The sequence below is a fragment of the Mobula birostris genome, chromosome 6 (assembly GCF_030028105.1).
Source record: "Mobula birostris isolate sMobBir1 chromosome 6, sMobBir1.hap1, whole genome shotgun sequence".
In the NCBI taxonomy this organism is placed as follows: Eukaryota; Metazoa; Chordata; class Chondrichthyes; order Myliobatiformes; family Myliobatidae; genus Mobula; species Mobula birostris.
Genome location: NC_092375.1, coordinates 133,771,435 through 133,794,125, shown reverse-complemented (window position 1 = coordinate 133,794,125; position 22,691 = coordinate 133,771,435). Strand labels below are relative to the sequence as shown.

General features: G+C 39.9%; 1 protein-coding gene and 1 pseudogene across 2 annotated transcripts in view; both read left to right on the top strand.

The window, feature by feature from the left end:
* Positions 1–22,691, top strand: part of LOC140199379 (disco-interacting protein 2 homolog A-like) — a 272,630-nt gene that overhangs the window by 117,633 nt on the left and 132,306 nt on the right. For both annotated transcript variants that reach the window (XM_072261369.1, XM_072261370.1), the window contains exon 3: positions 19,996–20,136. In XM_072261369.1, the coding sequence (XP_072117470.1) occupies positions 19,996–20,136 (141 nt within the window). The remainder of the gene's footprint in view (positions 1–19,995; positions 20,137–22,691) is intronic.
* On the top strand, positions 8,616–8,706 carry LOC140199904 (U2 spliceosomal RNA; annotated as a pseudogene).

Sequence of the window (22,691 nt, the reverse complement as noted above, 5' to 3'; positions counted from 1 at the left end):
AAAAAAGTGGCATCCATCATTAAGGACCCCCAACACCCAGGACATGCCCTGTTCTCATTACTACTATCAGGAAAGAGGTATCAAAGCCTGACAACACACACTTAATGATTCAGGAATAGCTTGTGAGCTTCTTCCCCTCTAGTTTCTGAATGGACATGACATTGAACCCATGAACACTACTTCACTACTTTTTAATTTTTTTTGACTATTTTAATTTAGCTATTATATATACACACACTGTAATTCTGTTTTCCTGTCTCTATTACTATGTATTGCATTGTACTTTTGCGGTAAAGTTAACAAATGTCATGACATACCTATACTGGTGATATTGAATCTGATTCTGATCTAACAAAATCTCCTTCCTGGTTCTATTCAGCTTCAGGTTTATACCATTAACCCTATTACAATACTTGTAAATTTGGACTCTATTTACACCAGCCCAAATCAAAATTATTGACATAACTGCTGAAGAAAAACTTTGCACACCCATGCAACTCCATTATAACCAGTTTTTCCTCCACTCTGAATTGCATAATGTTAAATTGTCTTATTTGTGCTAATATGACAATGTTTCAAGATGTCCTTTACGATGCGTTATTTTGTTTACCCATCACCTCTGCATCTTGAGGGAAGATCCAGATCAAATCGAGTTTTACTTTGTAACTGTTTCATTGCTGTAATGTCCTAAAGAGCAGAAATATGTACTCTTGATATCTTTTACTCAAATATTCCCCCCCCCCCCCGCCCCCATCTTTGCTGGATGCATATGGAGCTGATGGTGTTGATTTACAAGTATGAGTTCTTGACAATATTTTGTATGTGGACAAACAATATTTCTACAGTAAAGCTTCTCGGAATCGCATTGGTTCTCATTGGTGTTCAGCTTTGATGTAGGGTGATGCTGCAGCTTTTTTTGCTGATATTTGGCATTGATTCTTCTGACAGTACATGATGCAGCGAGAAATAAAACTATTCTATTGGGATCAGCATACTTTGTGCTGCTGCTGCAGAGAAGAAGCAATGGGTAGAATTCCATGGATGTTGCTGACATACAGAAACTGAAATTTATTGCTTAAAATTGGCATTCTTTCAAGCAGGTTTGCAGTTTTATTTGAGCAATTGTTGTTAGTTGTGCCATTAATAAGAAGAGGCACCGGCTGAATAATTTATCAGCCACCAAAGGCTTTTATGCATCGATTTTTGTTTTGGAATTTTGGAAGCGCTAGTTTGAAAATCTAATTGTGTAAATGATGTGTGTTGCATATTTATTGTCACCATTTTCTTTGCTTCATTTTGATGAGTTTCAGTCATTTGAGACTGTGGTGTTAAATTGTGGTCAATGTTACCTCCTGATAACATCTAATTAAGTGATTATAATGCTTTATCTTTTAGGTCATTACCTAAAGTCAAGCCTTTGTTGAATTAAACAAATAAATGATTGAACACCTTATCTAGTTCTTGAATATGTTCAATTCACTTCATATTTATTGCATCATTTTGAAGTGCTGCACATCTGCTATACTACAGTTTTACGTAATAAAATTGCACTATTAAATAGTGTTTTTGAAATAAAAGGGAACAGAGGAAAGTAGTTAATTTCCTTTCAGAAAAGGGTGTATTATATTTTTTGAATTTGGAGATGTTCTCAGCTGAAAAGCTACATCTCTGCTCATATATTTCAACAGTACGGCACCGAAGTTCTGTTCAACATTTTGTGTTTTGGTTCCGGTATTTGAGCACTTCATCTTAAAGCAGTGACTGCTGCAATATCAAATCAACACTGCCTGGTACTTTGAACATTGTTTTAAAAACAAAACCTGAAAAATGGCCTGAAGTCTGGCAGTACCTACGGGGACAAAAGCCTTTTTTCCCCCCCAAAGTATATTATTCATGATATATACAGTAAATAAAGATGTCTTTTTTGCTGTGTACTGTATTGTCAATTTTGTGCATCCTCTTAGAATGAGTCAGTGCCAAATGCTTCCTTCTCAAGCAATATATCCATGATTCTTTTGATAGTCTGTGGTTCTTTCTCACAGAGCCATTGTGGTTGCTGTACCGGCCTTTAATACGTATCTCAAGGTAGGGTCCTGCACTTTGGAATGTGCCATTTGGCAATATTCATTTGTGGACACTTTCCTACACTGGAAGTTCAGCAAGTTTTGGGCAGACCGAAGTGAGTTGTTCAATCAGTTGATTTTCCAATGGCAGGTGATCATTGTCTCATTATCCTTCCATGGGAACAGCATGTTGATATATGGACAGGAAAGGAATGGAGGGTTATGGGCTGAGTCAGGTCGGTGGGACTAGGTGAGAGTAAGAGTTCGGCACAGACTAGAAGGGCCGAGATGGCCTGTTTCCGTGCTGTAATTGTTATATGGTTATATTTTTGTGTTACATAGCTGCTTGGCTTAAATCTCGACAAGGACCTGCAACTTGGTGAATGCATGGTGCATGAGGTGGGTAGTGATCTTGCCTGCACTGCAGTAAATATAATTGTAGTCTGCAGTGGGATTGAGAACCCAACTGTGAATGCTGATGGAAAAGGTTCCCTCACTACTGGTCAAGTGAGATCGTGTTTCTTGTTTGAGAGTTTGCGCACAGAGGCGTTTTGCCAAATGACTTTAATGGTCTGCTCAGAGAGGCATAGAACACTACAGCACAGAAGCGGGCCCTTTGGTCCATCTAGTCCATGCCTAACCATTAATCTGCCTCGTCCCATCAATTTGCCCAGACCATATGCCTCCCATCCGTATACCTATCTAAATTTCTCTTAAATGTTCAAATCAAGCCTGCAGCAGCTCATTCTACACTGTCACAGCCCTCTGAGTGAATACGTTCCCTCTCATATTCCCGTTAAACATTTCACCTTTCACCCTTAACTCATGACTTCTAGTTGTTTCACCAAACCTCAGTGGAAAAAGCCTGCTTGCATTTACACTATCTATACCTCTCATAATTTTATATATGTCTATCAAATCTTTCAATCTTCTATGTTTCAGGGAATAAATTTCTAATCTATTCAACCTTTCCCTCTAACTCAGGTCCTCAAGTTCCGGCAACATCGTGTAAATTTTCTCTGCACTTTTTCAATCTTATTTACATCTTTCCTCTAGGTAGGCGTCCAAAACTGTACACAATACTTGAAATTGGGTCTCACCAATGCCTTATACAATTTCAACATAACATCCCAACTCCTTTACTCAATACTTTGATTTATGAAGTGCATTGCGCCAAAAGCTTTTTTATGACCCTATCTATCTATGATGCCACTTTCAAGGAATTATGGATCTGTATTCCAAGATACATCTGTTCTACCACATTTCTCAGTGACCTACTGCTCACCATGTAAGACCTACCCGTATAAGTGCAGCACCTCACACTTATCTGTATTAAATTTCATATGCCATTTTCCAGCCTATTTTTCCAGTTTGTCCAGATGGTGCTGCAAACTGTAGTCTTCTTCCCTGTCTGTTCCACCCCGAAACTTGGTGTCATCTGCAAATTTGCTGATCCAGTTAACCACATTATCATCCAGATAATTGATTATAGATGACAAACACCAACAGACCCAGCGTGAATCCCTGCAGCACACCATTAGTTACAGACCTCCAGTCAGAGAAGCAACCATCTGCCTGCATCTAAGCTTCTCCCGCGAAGCTCATGTCTAATCCAATTTACTGTCTCATCTTAAATGCCGAGCAACTGAACAATCTAGACCAACCTGTCATGCTGGACCTTGTCAAAGGTCTTTCTAAAGTCTGTGTAGACAACATCCACTGCCTTGTCTTCATTAATGTTCCTGATAACTTCCTCAAAAAAACTCTATAGGATTGATTGGACATAACCTCCTGCACATTAAGCCATGCTGACTATCCTTGTTCAGTTACTGTCTATCTAAATATTGATATAGCTGGTCCCTTAGAATACATTCCAATAACTTTCCCACTACTGGCCTATAATTTCCTGGCTTATTCATAAGAGTGTTTCTTAAACTACATGAACAATATTAGCTATTCTCTAATCCTCTGGTGGCTCACCTGTGGCTAAGGATGTTTAAATATCTCAACTGGGGCCTCTGCAATTTCTGCACTGGCCTCCCTCTGGGTCCGAGGGAACAACTTGTCAGGCCCTGTGGATTTATCCACCCTAATTTACTTCAAGACAGCAAACACCACCTCCTCTGTATTCTATCTATGGTCCATGACCTGGTTGCTGCTTTGCTTCACTTTTGTAGACGCTGTGACTTTCTCCCGAGTAAATAGAGATACAAAAAAAAAAATTAAGATCTTTCCCCTGTATCTTTTGGCTCCACATATAGATTACCACTCTGATCTTCCAGAGGACCAATTTTGTCCCTTACCATCTTTTTGCTGTTAATGTATTCATAGAAGCCCTTAGATTCTCCTTCACCTTGTTTGCTAGAGCAACAGCATGCCTTCTTTTAGCCCTGCTGATTTCCTCCTTAAGTGTCCTTTTGCATTTTGTATATTCCTCAAGTACCTCATGTTCTTTCCTGCTTAAACCTGTTATGCACTTCCTTTTTCTTAACCAGGGCCTCAATATCAAACTAGGTTCCCTAAACCTGTTATCCTTGCCTTTTATTTTGATAGGAACTTACAGACTTTGTACTCTAAAAAATTTTACTTTTGAAGGCCTCTCACTTTCTAAGCATACCTTTGCCAGAAAACAACCTGTCCCAATCCATGCTTGCTAGATCCTTTTTGATACCATCAAAATTGGCCTTTCTCCCATTTAGAATCTCAACCCAAGGACCAGACATATCCTTTTCCATAATTACCATGCAACTAATGGCAATATGATCACCAGATGCAAAGTGTTCCCATAAACAAACTTCTGTCACCTGCCCTGTCTCATTTCCTAATAGGAAATCCAGTATCTCATACTCTTTAGTTGGGACTTCAACGTACTGGTTAAGGAAACTTCCCTGAACGCATTAAACAAACTCTTTTCCATCCACTCCTTTTATAGTATGGGAGTCCCAGTTAATATGTGAAAATGTAAAATCACCTGGTATCACAACCTTGTGTTTCTTGCAATAGTCTGCGAGTTTTCCACAGATTTGCTCCTCTAAATCCTGCGACTATCGGGTGGCCAATAATGTAATCCCAATAACATGGTCATTTCTTTCTTATTCCTCAGTTCTACGTGTAAAACCTCACAAGGCGAGTTCTCCGGTCTATACTGTCTAAGCATTGCCGTGACATTTGGCCTGACTAGTAATGCCATCCATCCCCCTTTAGTATCTCCACTCTTATCACATTTAAAACAATGGAATCCCAGAACATTGAGTTGCCAGTCTACCCCTCCTGCAACCAGGTCTCACTAATGGCTACATTGTCATAATTCCATGTGCTGATCCATGCCCTAAGCTCATCTGCATTTCTTATAATACTCCTTGCATTGAAACATATACAGCTCAGAGCATTATGCTCAACCTTTTGATTCCTGACTTTGTACGTAGGCTTCAGAATCTTTCTCTATAATCACTCTACTATCTGTTCTGTTCTCTGGTTCCTATACCCCTGCAACTCCAGTTTAAGCCCCCCCCCCCCCCACCAACAGCTTCAGTTTAACCCCCCCCATGCAGCACTTTCAAACCTACCTGCTAGGATATTAGTACACCTCCAGTTCAGGTGCAAACTGTCCCTTGTGTACAGGTCCCATCTTCCCTGGAAGGAAGCCCAATAATTCAAAAATCTGAAGCTCTCCCTGCGCCATCTTCCTATTTCTGGCCTCACTTACACGTGACATGAGTAGCAATCCTGAGATCACAACCCTGGAAGTCCTGTCCTTTAAACTAGCACCTAACTCCTGGAACTCACTTTGCAGGACCTTATCACCCCTCCTAATCATGTCATTGCTACAACATGGACTATGACCTCTGGGTGCTCACCCTTCCACTTAAGAATGCTATGTACTCAATCTGAGATCTCCCTGACCCTGGTATCAAAGAGGCAATGTACCATCTGGGAAACTCGTTCTCCTCCTTTCTGTTCTCCTAACCAACAAATTATCTTTGACTACAGCTTGTCTCTCTCTCCCCCCCCCCCCCCCCCCTTCTGAGCCACAGAGCCAGACTCAGTGGCAGAGAGCTGATCGCTGTGGCTTTCCTCTGCTAGGTAATTTCTCTTCTCCCCCCCCCCCCCCCCCCAACAGTTTCCAAAGTGATATATCTGGTGTTGAGGGGACTGACCATAGAGGTACTTTGCACTGGCTGCCTATTCCCTTTCCCTCTCCTGACGGTCTCCCAGTTACCTGTGTCGTGTACCTTGGGTGTAACTATCTCCCTGTATGTCATGTCTATTATCCCCTCAACCTATTGAATGATCCAGAGTTCTTCCAGTTCCAGTTCCAGCTACAGTTCCAGTTCCTTAACATCTGTTGGAAGTTGCACCCAGATATACTTCTTGCAGGAGTAGTCTGGGACGCAGGAGGTTTCCCTATCTTACCATATCCCACAAGAATGGCATTCCACTACCCTGCCTGGCATCCCCACTGCTATAAATGTGCAATAAGAAGGAAAGAATAAATAACAGAAAAAAATCTACCTGCAGCCTTCCCCTCTCCTTGCTGAAGCCTCAACTGCCCACTCTAGCTCTGACCCACTCATACAATGGCTGCTCCGCTTAAATCTAACTTTTTATTGGACTTTGCTAGGTGCCTAATTATGCACAATCCAATGGTCTCCTTGGGAATTATGGTGCACAAAGTGTCGACTATTTGTATAGTAATAATATATATTATATAGTATAGTAATAATATAGAATGTTTTGATGTCTACTTTGACTACTGCCTAAAGTACTTGTGGTTGAAGATGTTTTATGACAGGAGGTTTTCTGCAAAGGGTGGTCAGTGTGGCAAGGTCTGGGGAGCATTGCATGATGGCAAGCTCATGTCCATCCCTGGCAGTGCTGGGTCAGACTGAACTTTAGGAGGTCATTATACTTGGTGTTGTGTCCTCAAGTTCTCTGAACTGCTTGATGCAGATGCATATTAAAATGAAGGCTATGTTGAGTATCCCACCCATGATTGTTGGCATCCATGATTTATGCAAGGCTATCAATAATACTGTTATGGTTCATGTCTTGATTGGTGATGGCCTTGGAAAGAATCTTTCAATTCACTTTGAATAGTGAAATACCTGATGTCCTCACTGTTTCTTCCTTGTTTTTGCTTATGGCTGAGGCTGATGATATCCTTTCTCAAGGATCTATCCAGTTGCAGAGTCAAATTAAACTGCTGACTTGTCATCACAGGAGTTCTATTGTTTCAGGGGATTGATCAGATGGAGCCTGTGCTCCTTCAGTGTCGGTGGCCACTGCCTCTTGAATCCACTTGTGTAAGACCACTTGAGAAAGAGTACAGTAAGTCCAAAGGACTGCGCTCTCTCAGGCCTTTCTATCATGGATACCAGCATAGGATTTCCAAAACCTCTATGTCTGGCTCTGAAGATGTTCCCGAACTCTTCAGGTCTATAGATCACAGTGCTCCATCTGTGAAACTGTTATAAGAAGTAACTTGAGAATCCAGCTCCATGGAACAGACTCTGCCTCAGAATCCTCAAATATAATCTTTCAATTGAAAGAGTGAGGCTTACTGTCTCTTTACCTCCCAGAGTTCCTCCTCACCTCCCTCTGATTCTCTCATACTTTCTGAGCACTAAGAGTGTGGTGGAAATAGATGGGAAGGAAGGTCAGAGGTGGGTTAACTGTAATTGAGTTTCTCAACAAGTGGGTATGGGAACAATGCATGTGAAGCAACCTTTGATAGCAATCCACTTCTTCAGTTGACAGAGCAGAGTGAAACTTTGTAGCAAACTATGAATTTTCTAACTGCTCCGAGAGCGATGTATCATAGCAGTATCTTTTCAATGCTATGTGACAGACGTGAGGAAGGAAACGCCAGGTGGATTGAAATGAGGAAATGTTTTGTGTACCTAACAAAGGTGAAGCTATGACTTGGGTCCACTCATTTTCTATGGTTACACCTATCATTCGAAGTAAGTGAGTGGAGTCAAAGGAATTTTAATGTCCAGATTATGCATGCCCAGCACCCCATGCTAAAATCACTATGTCACTTCATGCACAAAACTCACTTTTCTTGATGCTATCTTCCTGGCTTTCTACATTCTGCAGTTCTTTGGTCTATTTTGAGTGGCAATAAACATTGGGCAGCCCTGTGAGGAGGCTATGCCCCTACAGTCTGATACCTGGCAATGTTAGGGGTGGGAAATTTAGGAAAAATTTTTTAAAATAAAATAGAACATTAGTTTTAATCAACACACATCAAAGTTGCTGGTGAACGCAGCAGGCCAGGCAGCATCTCTAGGAAGAGGTGCAGTCGACTGACTGAAGTCCTGACGAAGGGTCTCGGCCTGAAACGTCGACTGCACCTCTTCCTAGAGATGCTGCCTGGCCTGCTGCGTTCACCAGCAACTTTGATGTGTGTTGCTTGAATTTCCAGCATCTGCAGAATTCCTGTTATTAGTTTTAATCATAGGTTTTTGATCAAGTAACTTTCATTGCCTCTCTACCTCCTGAATCTTTGCTTTACCAGCCACATTGAAATCCTGTGGTAAAGGAACTGTGTTCACTTCTCTGCCTTTTGGCTAAGATCAAGTGTAGTATCTGGTTTTATGTGTGTTCCTCCATGCTTGCTGTCTGCCATCCCCCACCTCCCTTTGGAATCTTTATCAGCATTGTTGTTTTACTTCCTTTCCACTGTATGCTCGTGTTACTTCCTCTGCAGTGAAACCAATCTACCGCCTTGCTAAATCCAAATGGAATCTATACTAAATATTTATTTGATTTTTTGTGCTAATTTTTTAGCTTATCGATATTCATATCATTATTTACCTCCCTGGAATTTTTACATCTAATTCCAGTCTTTATCCAGCTGCAAACATGTTGATTTTGGTGAACTTTCACGGGTTTTATTTTGTAATCTGCGCATATTTTAGTTTTGTATTTCCCTGAATGGAAAAACTTGTTTCTTTTTAGTGCTTTGTCACTATCTCTTTGTATTGGCCTTTTCTGCATTTCCTAACAATCTGAAGTCAAGCACCAAGATTTTTATTGTTTCGTAATTGATTTCTATATTCTGCTACCCCTTTGCCTTTTTAAACATGCATAGGTTGAGGTGAATATGATTACTGGACAAATTTGGAGGTCAGGTTTGTTATATCAAACTATCTCATTCCATAAGACATAAATAGAAAGGAAATGAGGATCTAACTACTATAATACTTACTCTATATTTATAGCCGCACTTAATGATTTTTGAGATTATTTTACATTGTTGCTGTCCATTGTACCTCACTGGCTAAAAGCAGGAAGTTAAAAATTGCAGTACTGCTTCTTTTGATGCTATTAAAACAACATAAGTCTCATTAACAGTGAGAACTTCTGGTTCAAAAAAAGCATTATTGGATTTCCGTGTGCATTGCTACATCAAGTTTGCTCAGTTATCAGACCCAAGTCCAACATTTTCACTGTTTTAGGAAGAAATGAATGGAGGTATGGCCGTGTTTCCAGGGGACCAGAAGGTGTTAGACAGGCTGGCGAGGAACAGTGTCCATAAGAGGCAGGTTCTTTGTGTTAGGGTATCATGGATCCCATTTAGAGAACATCTTCTGGCAGGAGATCTCTAAGAGTATGTACAGTCCATGAACAGCTTTACTCTGAGGAAGCCTATAATGCAGTAAGGTGCTGAAAATTCTCGGATTCTACATCTATCGAATTGCAATGTGGAAATCATTGACACAGCCAGCATTTACTGTCCGTTCCTCCTTTCCCTTAAGAAGCTGCCACCTTGAGCAGCTGCAGTCCTTTTGCTGAGTTGGTGGATTGAGTCACAAGATTGAAAGTAGAGCAATACCAAGTCAGGATGGTGAATCACTTGGAAGGAAATTTGCAGTGATGTTCTCATCCACCAGCTGCCAACGTTGTTCTGGGTGATGGAGAAGATGTATTTGAGAGGCACCATTGAGCTTCTTAGACAAGAACTTTATAGATTGTATACACTTCAACAATGTTTGGTAGTCTGGTGGTCGAGGAAATTTATTTACAGGATAGTGCTTATGTAGCTGGGGTAATTGAATTCTGGATGATGGTGACCCACAGGCTCATGATGGTAGGTGGGTGTGGCAAAATAATGCCATTGTAAGCAAAAAGTGGACTCCCACTCTGCAGTATTTTATTACTTGGTGCTTTTGTGGTTCAAATTTTCTTTGCTACTTAACAGTCATGTCTGCATTTTATCATAGTTTTGAATTATTCAAGGAATGTGGGCTTCCCTAATTTGGGAAAATAGTGATGAACTGACTTCTTGAACTACTGCAGTCTTTGAGGTATGGGTATACCCACAAACTGTGAGGGAAGTGTTGCAGAATTTTGACTCCAGGATGGGAAAGGAACAGTTGGGGGATAACTTCCAGATGATGGTGTTGCCATGCTTTTGTTTCCCTTGTCCTAGTTGGTGGAGGCTGTGGGTTCGGACAGTGCTATCTGAGCAGTCTTGTGAGTTGCTGCAGTGCTGAGACATCTACAAAGAAATTGAACAGTCACCAGGGAGTGCTTCCACTTGTGATGGAAGAAAATTATTAATGAAGCAATTGCAGATGACTGTACTCTGGGACTGGATGTTTGATCTTCAGCAACCACCTTTCTTTGTCTGAGATATTATGGTAGCCATTTAAATGTTTATGTTTGATGTTCATTGACATTAGTTCGTACAGTCTTTGTCCCACTTGGTCAAGTGCTAACTTGATACCTGACTCTTGCCTCCCCCTTGGAACTTGCCCCTTTGATCCATGCTTGCACCAAAGATGTGATGAGGAAATGAAAAAAGTAACACACACAAAATGCTGAAGGAACTCAACAGGTCAGGCAACATCTGTGGAAATAGTCGGTGTTTCGGGCTGAGACCCTTCCTAAAACAGGAAAGGAAAGGGGAAGGTGCCAGAATAAAAAGGTAGTGGGGGAGGGGAAGGGGGACCAGCAAGAAGATGAGTGAAGCTAGATGGATGAGAAAGGTAAAGGGCTGGAGAAGGAGGAATCTGATGGGGGAGGAAAATGAATTATACGAGAAAGGGAAGAAGGAGGAGCATCAGGTAGAGGAGAGAGTGGGGAATAGAAGAAGGGGGAGGTGATTTTACAGGAAGGAGAATTCGATGTTCATGCCATCAGGTTGGAGGCTGCCCAATGAAAAATGAGGTGTTGCTCCTCCATCCCGGGAATGGCCTCATCATGGCAAAAGAGGAGGCTATGGGTCACTGTTGGAACGGAAATGGGGATGGGAAAGAAAATGGTTGGCCACTGGGAAATTCTGCTCTTGGCAGATGGAGTAGTGGTGCTAGACAAAGTGTCCACCCTTCCCAATTTGTGCCAGGTTTCACCAATGCAAAGGAGGTTGCATCGGGAGCACCAGATGCAATAGACGATTCCAGTAGATGGTAGGTGAGGACAAGAAGAACTCTATCCCTGTTAAGATGGTGAGAAGGTGGGGTGAGTGCGCATGTCCAGGAAGTGGAGGAGATGCTGGTGACAGCAGCATCAATGGTGGAGAGAGGGAAACCCCATTCTTTAAAGAAGGAGGACATCTCTGATGTCCTGAAAATGAAAGCCTCATCTTGGGAACAGATGCAGCAGAGACAAAGGAACTGAGAAAATGGATTAGCATTTTTACAGGAGACAGGGTGGGAAGAGATATAGTCAAGATAGCTGAGGAAATTGGTAGATTTACAAAATATGTTCGTCGACAGTTTCTCTCCAGAGATGGAAACAGAGATTGAGAAAGGGGAGGGAGGTATCAGAAATGGACAAAGTGAATTTAAGGGCAGGGTGGAAGTCATCAGTACAAGGTGGGGAATTCTTGCTAAAGAAGTTGGCTCAGAGATGGAGGCGGTGGAAGAAGAGCTTGTCGTCACAGCTGACATGGAACTCATTGAAGTGCAGACGAAAAGGGACAAAAGTAAAGCTCTTGCTGAAGACAAAATGTTCTTCCTCAAGGAAGGAAAGTTTGGAAGGAATGGTAAAAACAGGGCAGTGATGAGAACTGGGATCAGAGGTGGGGAGGAGAGTTGGTAGCATCAGAGGAGGGGGAAGGGTTGGGATATTCAGTGAAGGTAGAAGAAGATCGAGTCTCTGAGGACCCAAGAGGTGATGGGAGGAGCTTGAGAGACCCAGGGTTGGAGAGTGGTGGTGGGGAAATGGGTGCTCGGGCCCAACGGCAGCAAGGAAGGTCTCGGCTGGGAGAAGCTGGTAGCTGAGTTTTGAGCTGGAGCCAGAGCAAGATGCTGTATAATTTGCCATCTGAACATGCCCAGGGTCTTTGGAACCGAAGTTGGCGAAGATTATATACCCAGTTTTGAGGTGTCCAGGACCATCAGATTCGGCAGGATCTGCTATCTAAGGGCATCTGATTGAATCAAGATCTAAGCAGGAGGTGACAGGGATTGCAGTCTGGGGTTGTTCAGTGCCAACAGAGCTGGAATTGGAGTTGGCAGGATCCATCATTTCTGTTTTTAATTAAAGTTGTGATGAAGCCCAGATCCAATTGGTTTCAGTGTAACCCAAAATGGACATTGGTGAAAAGGTTATTGGAATGTAAATATGATGTGATAGCTTCGTTCATGAGCATCCATTATTGTGTTGTTGATTGAGTAATCACTGAGTTATAATTAGCTGAATCAGGCTCACTATGTCTTTTGTTAACGATATTTCAAAGTTCGAAATAAATTTATTGTCAAAGTACATATATATCACCATTTACAATCCTGAGATTCATTTTCTTATGGGCATATTCAATAAATCTTTGAACAGATACATGAACAACACATTTCAAATGTTTGTTCCAGTACTAGCTATGGGGTTCAGCTGTTGTTAACAATGTTTTTGTATTCAGCATCTCAATTTTGCCTATCCAAAAAGAACAGATAATTGAGAACCAGAAAACAAAACAGATGGAATTAATTCTGAATGATCCCAAATTCATTGGAGTTCAGTGTCTTCTCAGTCCTAAAGAGAGCAGACTAAATTTTGACAACCTATTCTCATTTTCTTTTTATTTTAGTCTTGACAAAATTCTTATTAATCTTTCACTTGTTTAAAAACCTCAGTACAAATTGTCAAATTGCTTGATGATTGTAAACTGGATATAGTGAAAATGGAAGCGTGAGCTCAAATTTCAGACTGAATAATTTAAATAGGCACAAAGGACAGATGAAATTTAATGGAGAATTATGTACTAAGTACAGTAAACGGCACTTATGCTCCATATATTGTATTAAGATAAGGATGAAAGAGATGTCTGAACTTGCAAGGCATAATACTAAATAGGCAACCAACATGGAGTAGCTTTGTGGAAAGCCAATCCTGCTTAGCCAAAGCAGAAGAACAAAATTTACAAGAAGTTATGACTAATGGACCATTTGCTTACTATTTAGGCCTGGTCACCAGAACATAAGAGATGAGTTCAGGCACTGTCGGCAATACACAGAGATACAAGATTGATTCTGAATTATTAGGACGGGAAACGTTTAAAAAGAGATGGTTTAGAGTATCATAACGGTTGACTTGAAATACTGCTTCAAATTAAATGAGAAGAAAAATATATCTTGAATTCAGAATAATTTGTACTTTTACTTTTCTGGATTACATATGTGACCAGGCATTAGATTGTTGGTTGGACTGTATCTCCAAGTTCAGTATTTTTTTCTGTGGAAAGAAAAATCAGCCCCCTCTGCTTCTGAATACACATCTTTTGTTAAATCATGACTTCCTGAAATGAATTGGTGCTTCTGTATGGTAATTTGTACTTATAAGAGAGCTTAGTAACCTGGTGTTATGACAACAGTCCTTTTCTTAATGTCAGCAAAACAAAAGAGCTAGTCATCGACTTCAGGAATAGGAGTTGATGCACATGCTCCTGTCTTTATCAATGGTGCTGAGGTTGATAGTATTGTAAGCTTTAAATTTCCAGGAGTGAGCATCATCAGTAGCCTGTCCTCGTCCAACCTTGTAAATGGCACCACAACTCAGAAAGCTCACCAATGCCTCTACTTACTCAGGAGGCTAAAGTAATTTGCCATGTCCCCATCAACCCTCACCAATTTTTATTGATACATCACAGAAAGCCTTCTAGCTGCATGCATAATGGCTTGGTATGGCAACTGTTCTTCCCGTAATGGCAACACACTGCAGAGAGTTGTGGACACAGCTCACAGTTCAGGGAAACCAGCCTCTCCTCTATGAACCCTGTCTATACTTCTTGCTGCCTCAGTAAAGCAGCCAACGTAATCAAAGATCCCACCCAACTTGGACATTCTTTGGACGTCTCTTTCTCATCAGGCAGAAGATACAAAAGCCTGAAATCACATAATATGAGGTTCAAGGACAGATTCTGTCCCACTGTTATCAGACTGGTGAATAGTTCCTTAGCAGGAAAAGATAGACTCTTGACATCAGTCTATCTTTTTGTGATTTACACCTTATTGTCTACTTGCACTGCACTTTTCTCTGTAGCTGTTAAACTTTATTCTGCATTGTCATTATTTTACATTGTACTGGCTCGATGGATTGTGTAATGAATTAATCTATATGAACAGCATGCAAGACAATATTTTCACTGTTCCTCAATAGATGTGCCAATAATAAAGCAATTTCAATTATGCAGAAAGTAGTAGTGAATTATCTGTCAGGGACGTGATATTATCATTAGTGAGTACTTTTATGAGCACCAAAACTGTGCAATATTGTTTTTTTTAAGACATAGATCTGATGATCTCACTTAAAACCAAAAGACAACTCCAGTTTTACTGACATGATAAAGGATAGTAGAGCTTTCCCTGGGGGTGTGGACCTTGATCTACAATAAATTCACATTGGTCCTTATAATAATTATTCAAGAAAGTCTCCGAACACACTTGGCAAACACTTTTGAAATGCTACAAAATGCTATTTACTTTGCTAATGTCACTATGGAGAAAGATTGAAAGAAGAGCATGAAAGCAACTTTATAGGAGAGCAAACTTCTGTGACTAGAGAAATGCGCTAGTAAGAATACATGTGGTAGATTGAGTGCGCTTGTCATGTGCAAGGGGTAGGAAAAAAAATGGAAAATTGAAAGCTTTAAAATATAAATGAGTAAAAGGAAGATACATCTTTAGAAACCAAAATGGGATACAATTCTGCCCAGAGTGAGAGGGGAAGTGATGTTGAGTATGGGAAAATGTGAAATAAGCGAAAATCAGGAATGATAATAGCACATGACAGACAATATTGTGATATAAGAAAATAGAGATGAATACTAAGATGCCTTAAAACAGAAATGCTGTAAGAAATTGGTCAGTTAAGTAGCATATGTGGCAAGAGAACATTTAAAATCAAAGACCCTTCAGCAAGTGGCCTATTCTCATGAAGAGTCTGTCTTCAACCCGCAATGTTGTACCTGATTTCCTTTTCTACAGATGCTGCTGAACTGGCTGAGTCCTTCCAGAACCTCTGTTGTTTCAGATCTCAGCATCTATAGTTGGATTTATTTTTGAAGATTTGGATTAATTACTTTGCCTTACTCTTAATTACTTCACTCCTAAGAATGTGTAAAGCAATGTGTAAAGCTTTTGTATTTTTAGGTAAACTATATATAAATAAGTTAATGTTAACACTTTGAAATCACATCAATTTTCCATGTAAATTTAATCATTTTATGTTGAAGCAGGTCATTTGATATGAAATACTTAACATTATGCCATTTTTTTTGCCCTCATCACTTACGTTTTCTTAAGGTTAGAGTCATTCAGCACAAAAATATGCCATTAAGCCTACTGAATCTGTGCTGGCCATTAAACGCACATTTATGTCAGTTCTATTTTTATTATCCCCACATTTCTATCAGCCTCCAATTCTACTGCTTAGTTGTACACTGGGGGAAACATGCAGTTACCATATAATCTATCACCCACTCATCTCTGGGATATGGAAAGAAGCTCATGCAGTCACAAAGTGCAGCTTTCACACAAACACCAGAAGTTAGGATTGAATCTGGGTCACTGGGGCTGAGAGGCAGCATCAGTACTCGCTGCATCACTAAGCTGCTTTAAAATTAGTTGTGTGTAGTCTGAAGGCTCAAGAGGCCGGTTGTCCTGGGGTTGGAGGCGTGAAGGGGTGGAGGGTGGGAAAGGGGCTTGTTTTGCTGCTGGTATCTTGTTCTGTTATTCTTCCTGCTTGTGTTGTTCTGTGGAAAATTGTGGGAATGTACTGTATGTTGGCGCCAGACAGAATACATGGTCACACATGGCTGCTTGCAGTACATCTTTGGGTGTGTTGGTTGTTAGCGCAAATGATACATTTAACTATATGTTTTGATGTACATGTGTTGAATAAATCTGAATCTGAACCCTACGGTTAAATTTTCAAAAATATATTCAGTTGGTTTAAATAATAAAATTACAAACTTCTGAAATAAAGCCGCAGCAATGTCTTATTTAATTGTCATGTTTTGCCCTACTTCAAATTTACTCAGTTAAGGACATCTTGACTTGGTTTAAAATTAACACCAATTAAATGAGTTGGTAAGTGAACTTGACCTTAATCAAGATGAAGTAATCTTTTATTCTGTATTTGCAAACTGTCAGTGCAGTTTAGCATGGTCAAGAGCTCTAGAATCTGTTTACAATAAGGGCTTGAACTTTTAATCTGAGATGTGAGTTGATTTGGGTACGAAGAGATTGCCTTTCTCCCTCAATATTAGCACAAAAATTAACTTACCATTCATTTCATTGCTGCTTGTGGGATATTGGCTTTTGAAGAAAGGCAGTTGTGTTGAAGTACACAAAAAAATCTATGCGCTTCATGAAATGCAGAGTAATGAGCTTTACTGATGTACAATAACATACCCCAAAATATTTTATAAATATTTCTATTAATTGTAAATCTTAGTTGTACGTAGAATATGATAGGAACAAAGTGCCTTATGTAGACCTTCCCATCATAAGAGTTGGAATTATTCTGTATATGAAACAGAATGTGTAATTCTAGTTCTTATCCAGATGCTCTGAAGATATATTACACTGCTTTTAGATACTGTCAAGAAATTTGTCTCTAACAGCATTTTTATTGGATTTTAAGGGGGGTAGATACTTGCTTGAGAGATTGATATTTGGAATTTGAAATCAGCAGTCTGCAGCTTATTACTTCAAATGAACAAGAAGCATAAAGGAATGATAATGTAGAACTTAATGCTTCTGAATATTCTTTGACTTGCTGAAATTCATAGCAATGAATATTTTTTCCCATCGGTAGTTTGATAATCATTTCACCTCTATAAAGAGCTTTTCCAAATTTGGTTAGTCTAGCACTTCCATTAATAATGTAAACATGTGTAAATAAGGCCTAAGGAGCTTAATGAGTAATCTGAACATTATTTTGGGGCAATTGATTTAACAAACAAAAAGGGTTGTCAATACATTAATATAAGTGTGAGGTGCTACGTTTTGGTAGGACTAGTCAAAATAGGACATACATGGTAAATGGTAGGGCGTTGAATGCGGTGGAACAGAGTGATCTGGGAATAATGGTGCATAGTTCCCTGAAGGTGGAATCTCACGTGGATAGGGTGGTGAAGAAAGCTTTTGGTATGTTGGCCTTTATAATTCAGAGCATTGAGTATAGGAGTTGGGATGTAATGTTGAAATTGTACAAGGCATTGGTGAGGCCAAATTTGGAGTATTGTGTACAGTTCTAGTCACCGAATTATAGGAAAGATGTCAACAAAATAGAGAGATTACAGAGGAGATTTACTAGATTGTTACCTGGGTTTCAGCACCTAAGTTACAGAGAAAGGTTGAACAAGTTAGGTCTTTATTCAGGGGGGACTTGATAGAGGTATTTAAAATTGAGGGGGATAGATAGAGTTGATGTGGATAGGCTTTTTCCATTGAGAGTAGGGGAGATTCAAACAAGAGGACATGAGCTGAGAGTTAAGGGGCAAAAGTTTAGGGGTAACACGAGGGGGAACTTCTTTATTCAGAGAGTGGTAGCTGTGTGGAATGAGCTTTCGGTAGAAGTGGTAGAGGCAGGTTTGATTTTGTCATTTAAAAACAAAAATTGGTTAGGTATATGGACAGGAAAGGAATGGAGGGTTGTGGACTGAGTGCAGGTAGATGGGATCAGGTGAAATTAAATGTTCGGCACGGACTAGAAGGGCCAAGATGGCCTGTTTCCGTGCTGTAATTGTTATATGGTTATACAAGTTACTACAGTGGGAATGGAGTTATCAGCAGAGGGGAATGTATAACCCAGAGTACTTATAATTTGAAGGATAATTATGCTTTTTGATTTTCCATAATAATTCCTTGTGTGGGGCGAATCATTTAAATTTTGCTACTAAAATTAACAGTGATTATTATGTAGGCCTGAATGACGTGCTTGGGTTTGAAGATATTTTTCAAGGTGCAGCCTCTTTTTAAATGAAGAGAAGTGTAGATTGCCAAATTTGATTCATTTTGAAAATTAATTAATCAATCCTGTATCTTTTGAATTACTTGAATTCCAGTGCAATGGATTCCGGTTAATTGGGTCATTGGCTAATCGGGCAGCCGCGTACTTGGAACAACTCTTAAAGAAAAACTAAATCAAGAAAATAGCTGGGATTCCTTTCGTTTATTTGGGACACGCTGTTATTTAATTGGGGCAGGATACTGTTGCCAAACAGTTTCTAATTAGCATCAGTTTTGTGCACTTCTGTGGCTGTTAAGACGCTACACTGTGCTTAGAGTGATCAGTTGCATGTGTTTGTTTTCAGAAAGCAGTGATTTTTGTCACTGATAGTTGGTGAGAAATAAGCAGTATGACAATTTGGAACTGTCTTGCTGATCGCCATTTCAAGCAATTAGGCTTGGAGATGCCAGAAATGACTGGGAGTGAAAATGAAGCGAATTTCCTACTTCATCAGGTTAGGAAATACAAAGAATTTGAGATTATCAACAACCTTCATGATTATTTCAATGAAAATGAAGATTTGGAGGATTCAGTTGTTGAGCCTTGTATGAAGGCAGTCCATTAGGTGTCTGCACTAATTTTGTTCATTTACAGTCAATAAAAACAACATGGCATCATGCTGGTTGTCTGTCATATCCGACGGTGACAGCGAAACCTGTGTGTGAGAGTTTTTAAAGTGGAAAAGCCTTTGCACTGGGACATTTCCACTTTCAACCTAGGAAGTCGGGATCCAGTGGTACGAGTAATCATCACAAACAGGGGTCTTACTTGGTTGCAGTGGATGACCATAATTTCTTCTGTGCCTTATCATGCCCTTTGCCCTCCGTGAGGCATTGCAGAACTGCCTTCTTGGATGTTGGATCTCACTGTTGATCTCATCTGCTGGAGTTGGCTTCCTATTCTAGGACAGGCATGTCCCTGTTTCACATGTCCTTGCTGGCCACCTCACCTGGTTTAGTCCACTGGCAAACAGTGTATTGGAGTGTGGTTGCTGTCACATGCAAATGGCTGCTTGGAGCCATAGGTGAGAGCTGAGTGACCGGTGGAGACAAAACCGAGTGAGCTGTCCCAGACGGACATGGAGGTGCTACCCCTCCCTGGACACCCTGTATACTGGATAAATTCCTCCATCGATAACTATTAGAAACTAATACACAGTTTTATAGTACCAAGTAGCATTGGTAGTGTTCTAATTTGTTCTGTATTTCATTTAAATACATAAATTGGTACTTAGTTAAATGATAATTTGTCTTTTATTTTTAACTATTTGCATGAAACTTCAACTAATTAGGGAAGCAGTTTAATTGGGCCAAAATATACTGGTCCCAATAGGTCCCTATTAACCAGAATCCACTGTATATATACACACAGACACATGTATGCAGTAAACTGAAAATTCACATGGATAAGTGAGAGAAAGAGCAGAAAGGAGAGAGATGTCTTAAAGATTAAACCTCTTTTGTTTTTGCAGGTGTAGATCCTTTTCAGCTTGAGCCCAGACTTCCTGGTCCTCTCCAATCTTCACCTTTTTCCTCTAATGTCCCTTTTGTGGCTGCATCCAGACAGCCCAAATCCAGAGCCTCCAATTCCAGAGATGAACGCTATCGATCTGGTAAGTCATGATTATGTTAAGAAGAGGCGAGGAAAGATTGAACAAAACAGAATTGGTCTTTTATTGTGAATGACATTTTCATATGAGTGTTTTAATTGATTTCGAACTAATTGTATTGAGCAAATTTTCCATTTTTTGAAAAATGTCTTTTTAAATCCTATTTTGAAGTTGTTCAGCAACTATTGCACTGTGTAATCCAACATTTTTTGTGATGAGTTGGGTGTATTCATTTCTGAGTTTAGAAACATGTTGACCTTTCCTTTTTTTTCCTGTACTATACACTCATTTGCACTGGAACTAAAAAGATAGCTTTAGTACTTCCTAACGCTTTTCAGATCTACCCGTGAAAGCAAAATGGTCCACAAAAATTTCTTCCATGAAATAGAGAAGATTGCAATATATTCTACTGTGGAGGATTTACTATGTTCTCTTTAAAATTTATACCCTTTATTATTAAAGGAATAAGAATAATTTATATTGCCATTCAGTACTGCAGATTGCTTCATTGGCTGTGGGACATTAGTCACAGGGGTAATTTAGGTGGCACTTTATACAACACAATCACATGGTAGCCTTCACATGGTATTTGTTTTTTTTATCTTTTATGGTATGGTTTCCTTGAAGCCATTATATATGTTTGGATTTTCACTTTGTGTTCACATTCCCTCCTGTTTATCTCCCCCTTCCCCCCCCCCCCAAATAATCTTGGAGCCATACACAAGAATTTGAAAATCTCGGTTAGAATGGAGCATTTGGGACGCAGAGCCTGTTTCCATGCTGTATTGCATCTATATCAGTTTTTAAGGCCAGTGTAGGACCAGTACATTTTGCTAAAAATAGAGAAAGGTGTTCAGCAGGTAGACAGCTGGGAAGTTCATAAGATGGTATGTCCCTTCCTCTGTTGAAGATGTTCCCATTTGTGCTCATTGTATGGACTTAATGTTTTTGGTGTCAGTCCTGGATTCCCAGGAGTGGGTAGGGATTTTGCACTTCTTTGCTTTGAGAACATTCTCGAGTATTTTCTTTGCCATCTAGTAATCTCTTCCTGTGACAGAAGTTAGAATAGAACATTTGGCTCACAAGTCTGGTGCTTACATACAAGTAATATGCCACAATTATTGGAGCTAACAATATAATTAGAGTCTTTAGTACACTCATGTGACTTTATTCTGCCTGCAGATGTGGAGGATTTTGTGAAGTCATTCACCTTGTAACTCCAGTAATTTTTAGTGTCTGCTGTAATTTGTCCAGACCCTGAAGCGTACAGAAAGCTGGACTGGTCATGCTTAAATTTGTGCTGTTTATTGTGCTCCATGTTGAGGTCTGCATGGCAAATGAATCTATTGTTCACTTATTTATTAGGATCATGATCTGCATGCTATTGTGAAGCCAAGATAAACTGGAAATTAATTTCTGCAGATGGTCACCTTAAATATGGCTATTTCATAGTTCATTCTAATTGATAGAATCAGAGGCTTCAGTGAGGATGAAAAAGGCTATGGATATTGGGTTGTGCTCTATCCTGCCTTTCTCATGGAGTTGTCAAGCAGGTAAGATGTCCCATGTGCTGCTTCAGGGCTAGAATCCACACTGTGATTCATAGCTCTTTGGCCACTGCAAGAAGGCAGTGGAAAACCCTAACATTGATTTTTTTTTCCCCTGTAGCATACATCAGGGAAATCACTTTGTAGTTATAGCAGTTGGATTCTACTTTTTTTGTGGTGATGTTTTCTGAAGTCGTCTGGCAGATCTGGATGTGGTAGATAAAGTTGTGTATTTGCTACGGGAATTTTTTATCATCAAGTTCAAAACTTAGCTAGGGATACTATCTATTCTCAAGGCCTTGTATTTTAGTTGCTATATGACCTCTTGAATGTCTTGTTGACCAGGGGCTGGACAGGGCTGGAGCAACTAGATGGCTGAGGGATGGAGTCAAGAGCTCTTTCATCAAGGACAGAGTTGCATTTGAGGAGATTTTTCAACTTCTCCTTCCAGTTGGCACTGACTGCCTTCTGCCCTTCATGAGTGCAGTGCCATTTTTGATTCTTGGCTGGTTTGGGCTTGAGGTAGTTTAAAAACTTGATGAGGATAAGGAATCAGCATGCATTATGGCTGTCAGTGAGTTTCTTTAGCTCTTGGGTTCTTTTCACCCACCATACATGACCTTAAATTTATTGGTTTTCTGTCGGTCTTGGCTTTCAGGTTTCAGTGGTGGTTTTGTTCTCTATGTACCATGGTGGAGCTTCCAATCCAGGAATTTGTTGCATTTGTAGTTAATTAGCTCCTCAACAAGTTATTTTTATCAAGTCAGTGTTGGTTCTTTCTGTTTAAAAATGCAATAAGTCTCTTAATTGCTAATTAGGCTATATTCCAGATGTTATTTACACTCTAAAATAAAATTGTCAAGTTCTCTGTAAAACACTGTGTAGAAGTGATTTTTTTTAATAGGTCCTTTACCACCATTTTCCTGTTCTGTTCAAATTTAATAGTTGTAGTTTTGGGATCTGGTTGATACAGAAGACCGAGAATCAGGAACTGAACTGTTAGAGGTAGGA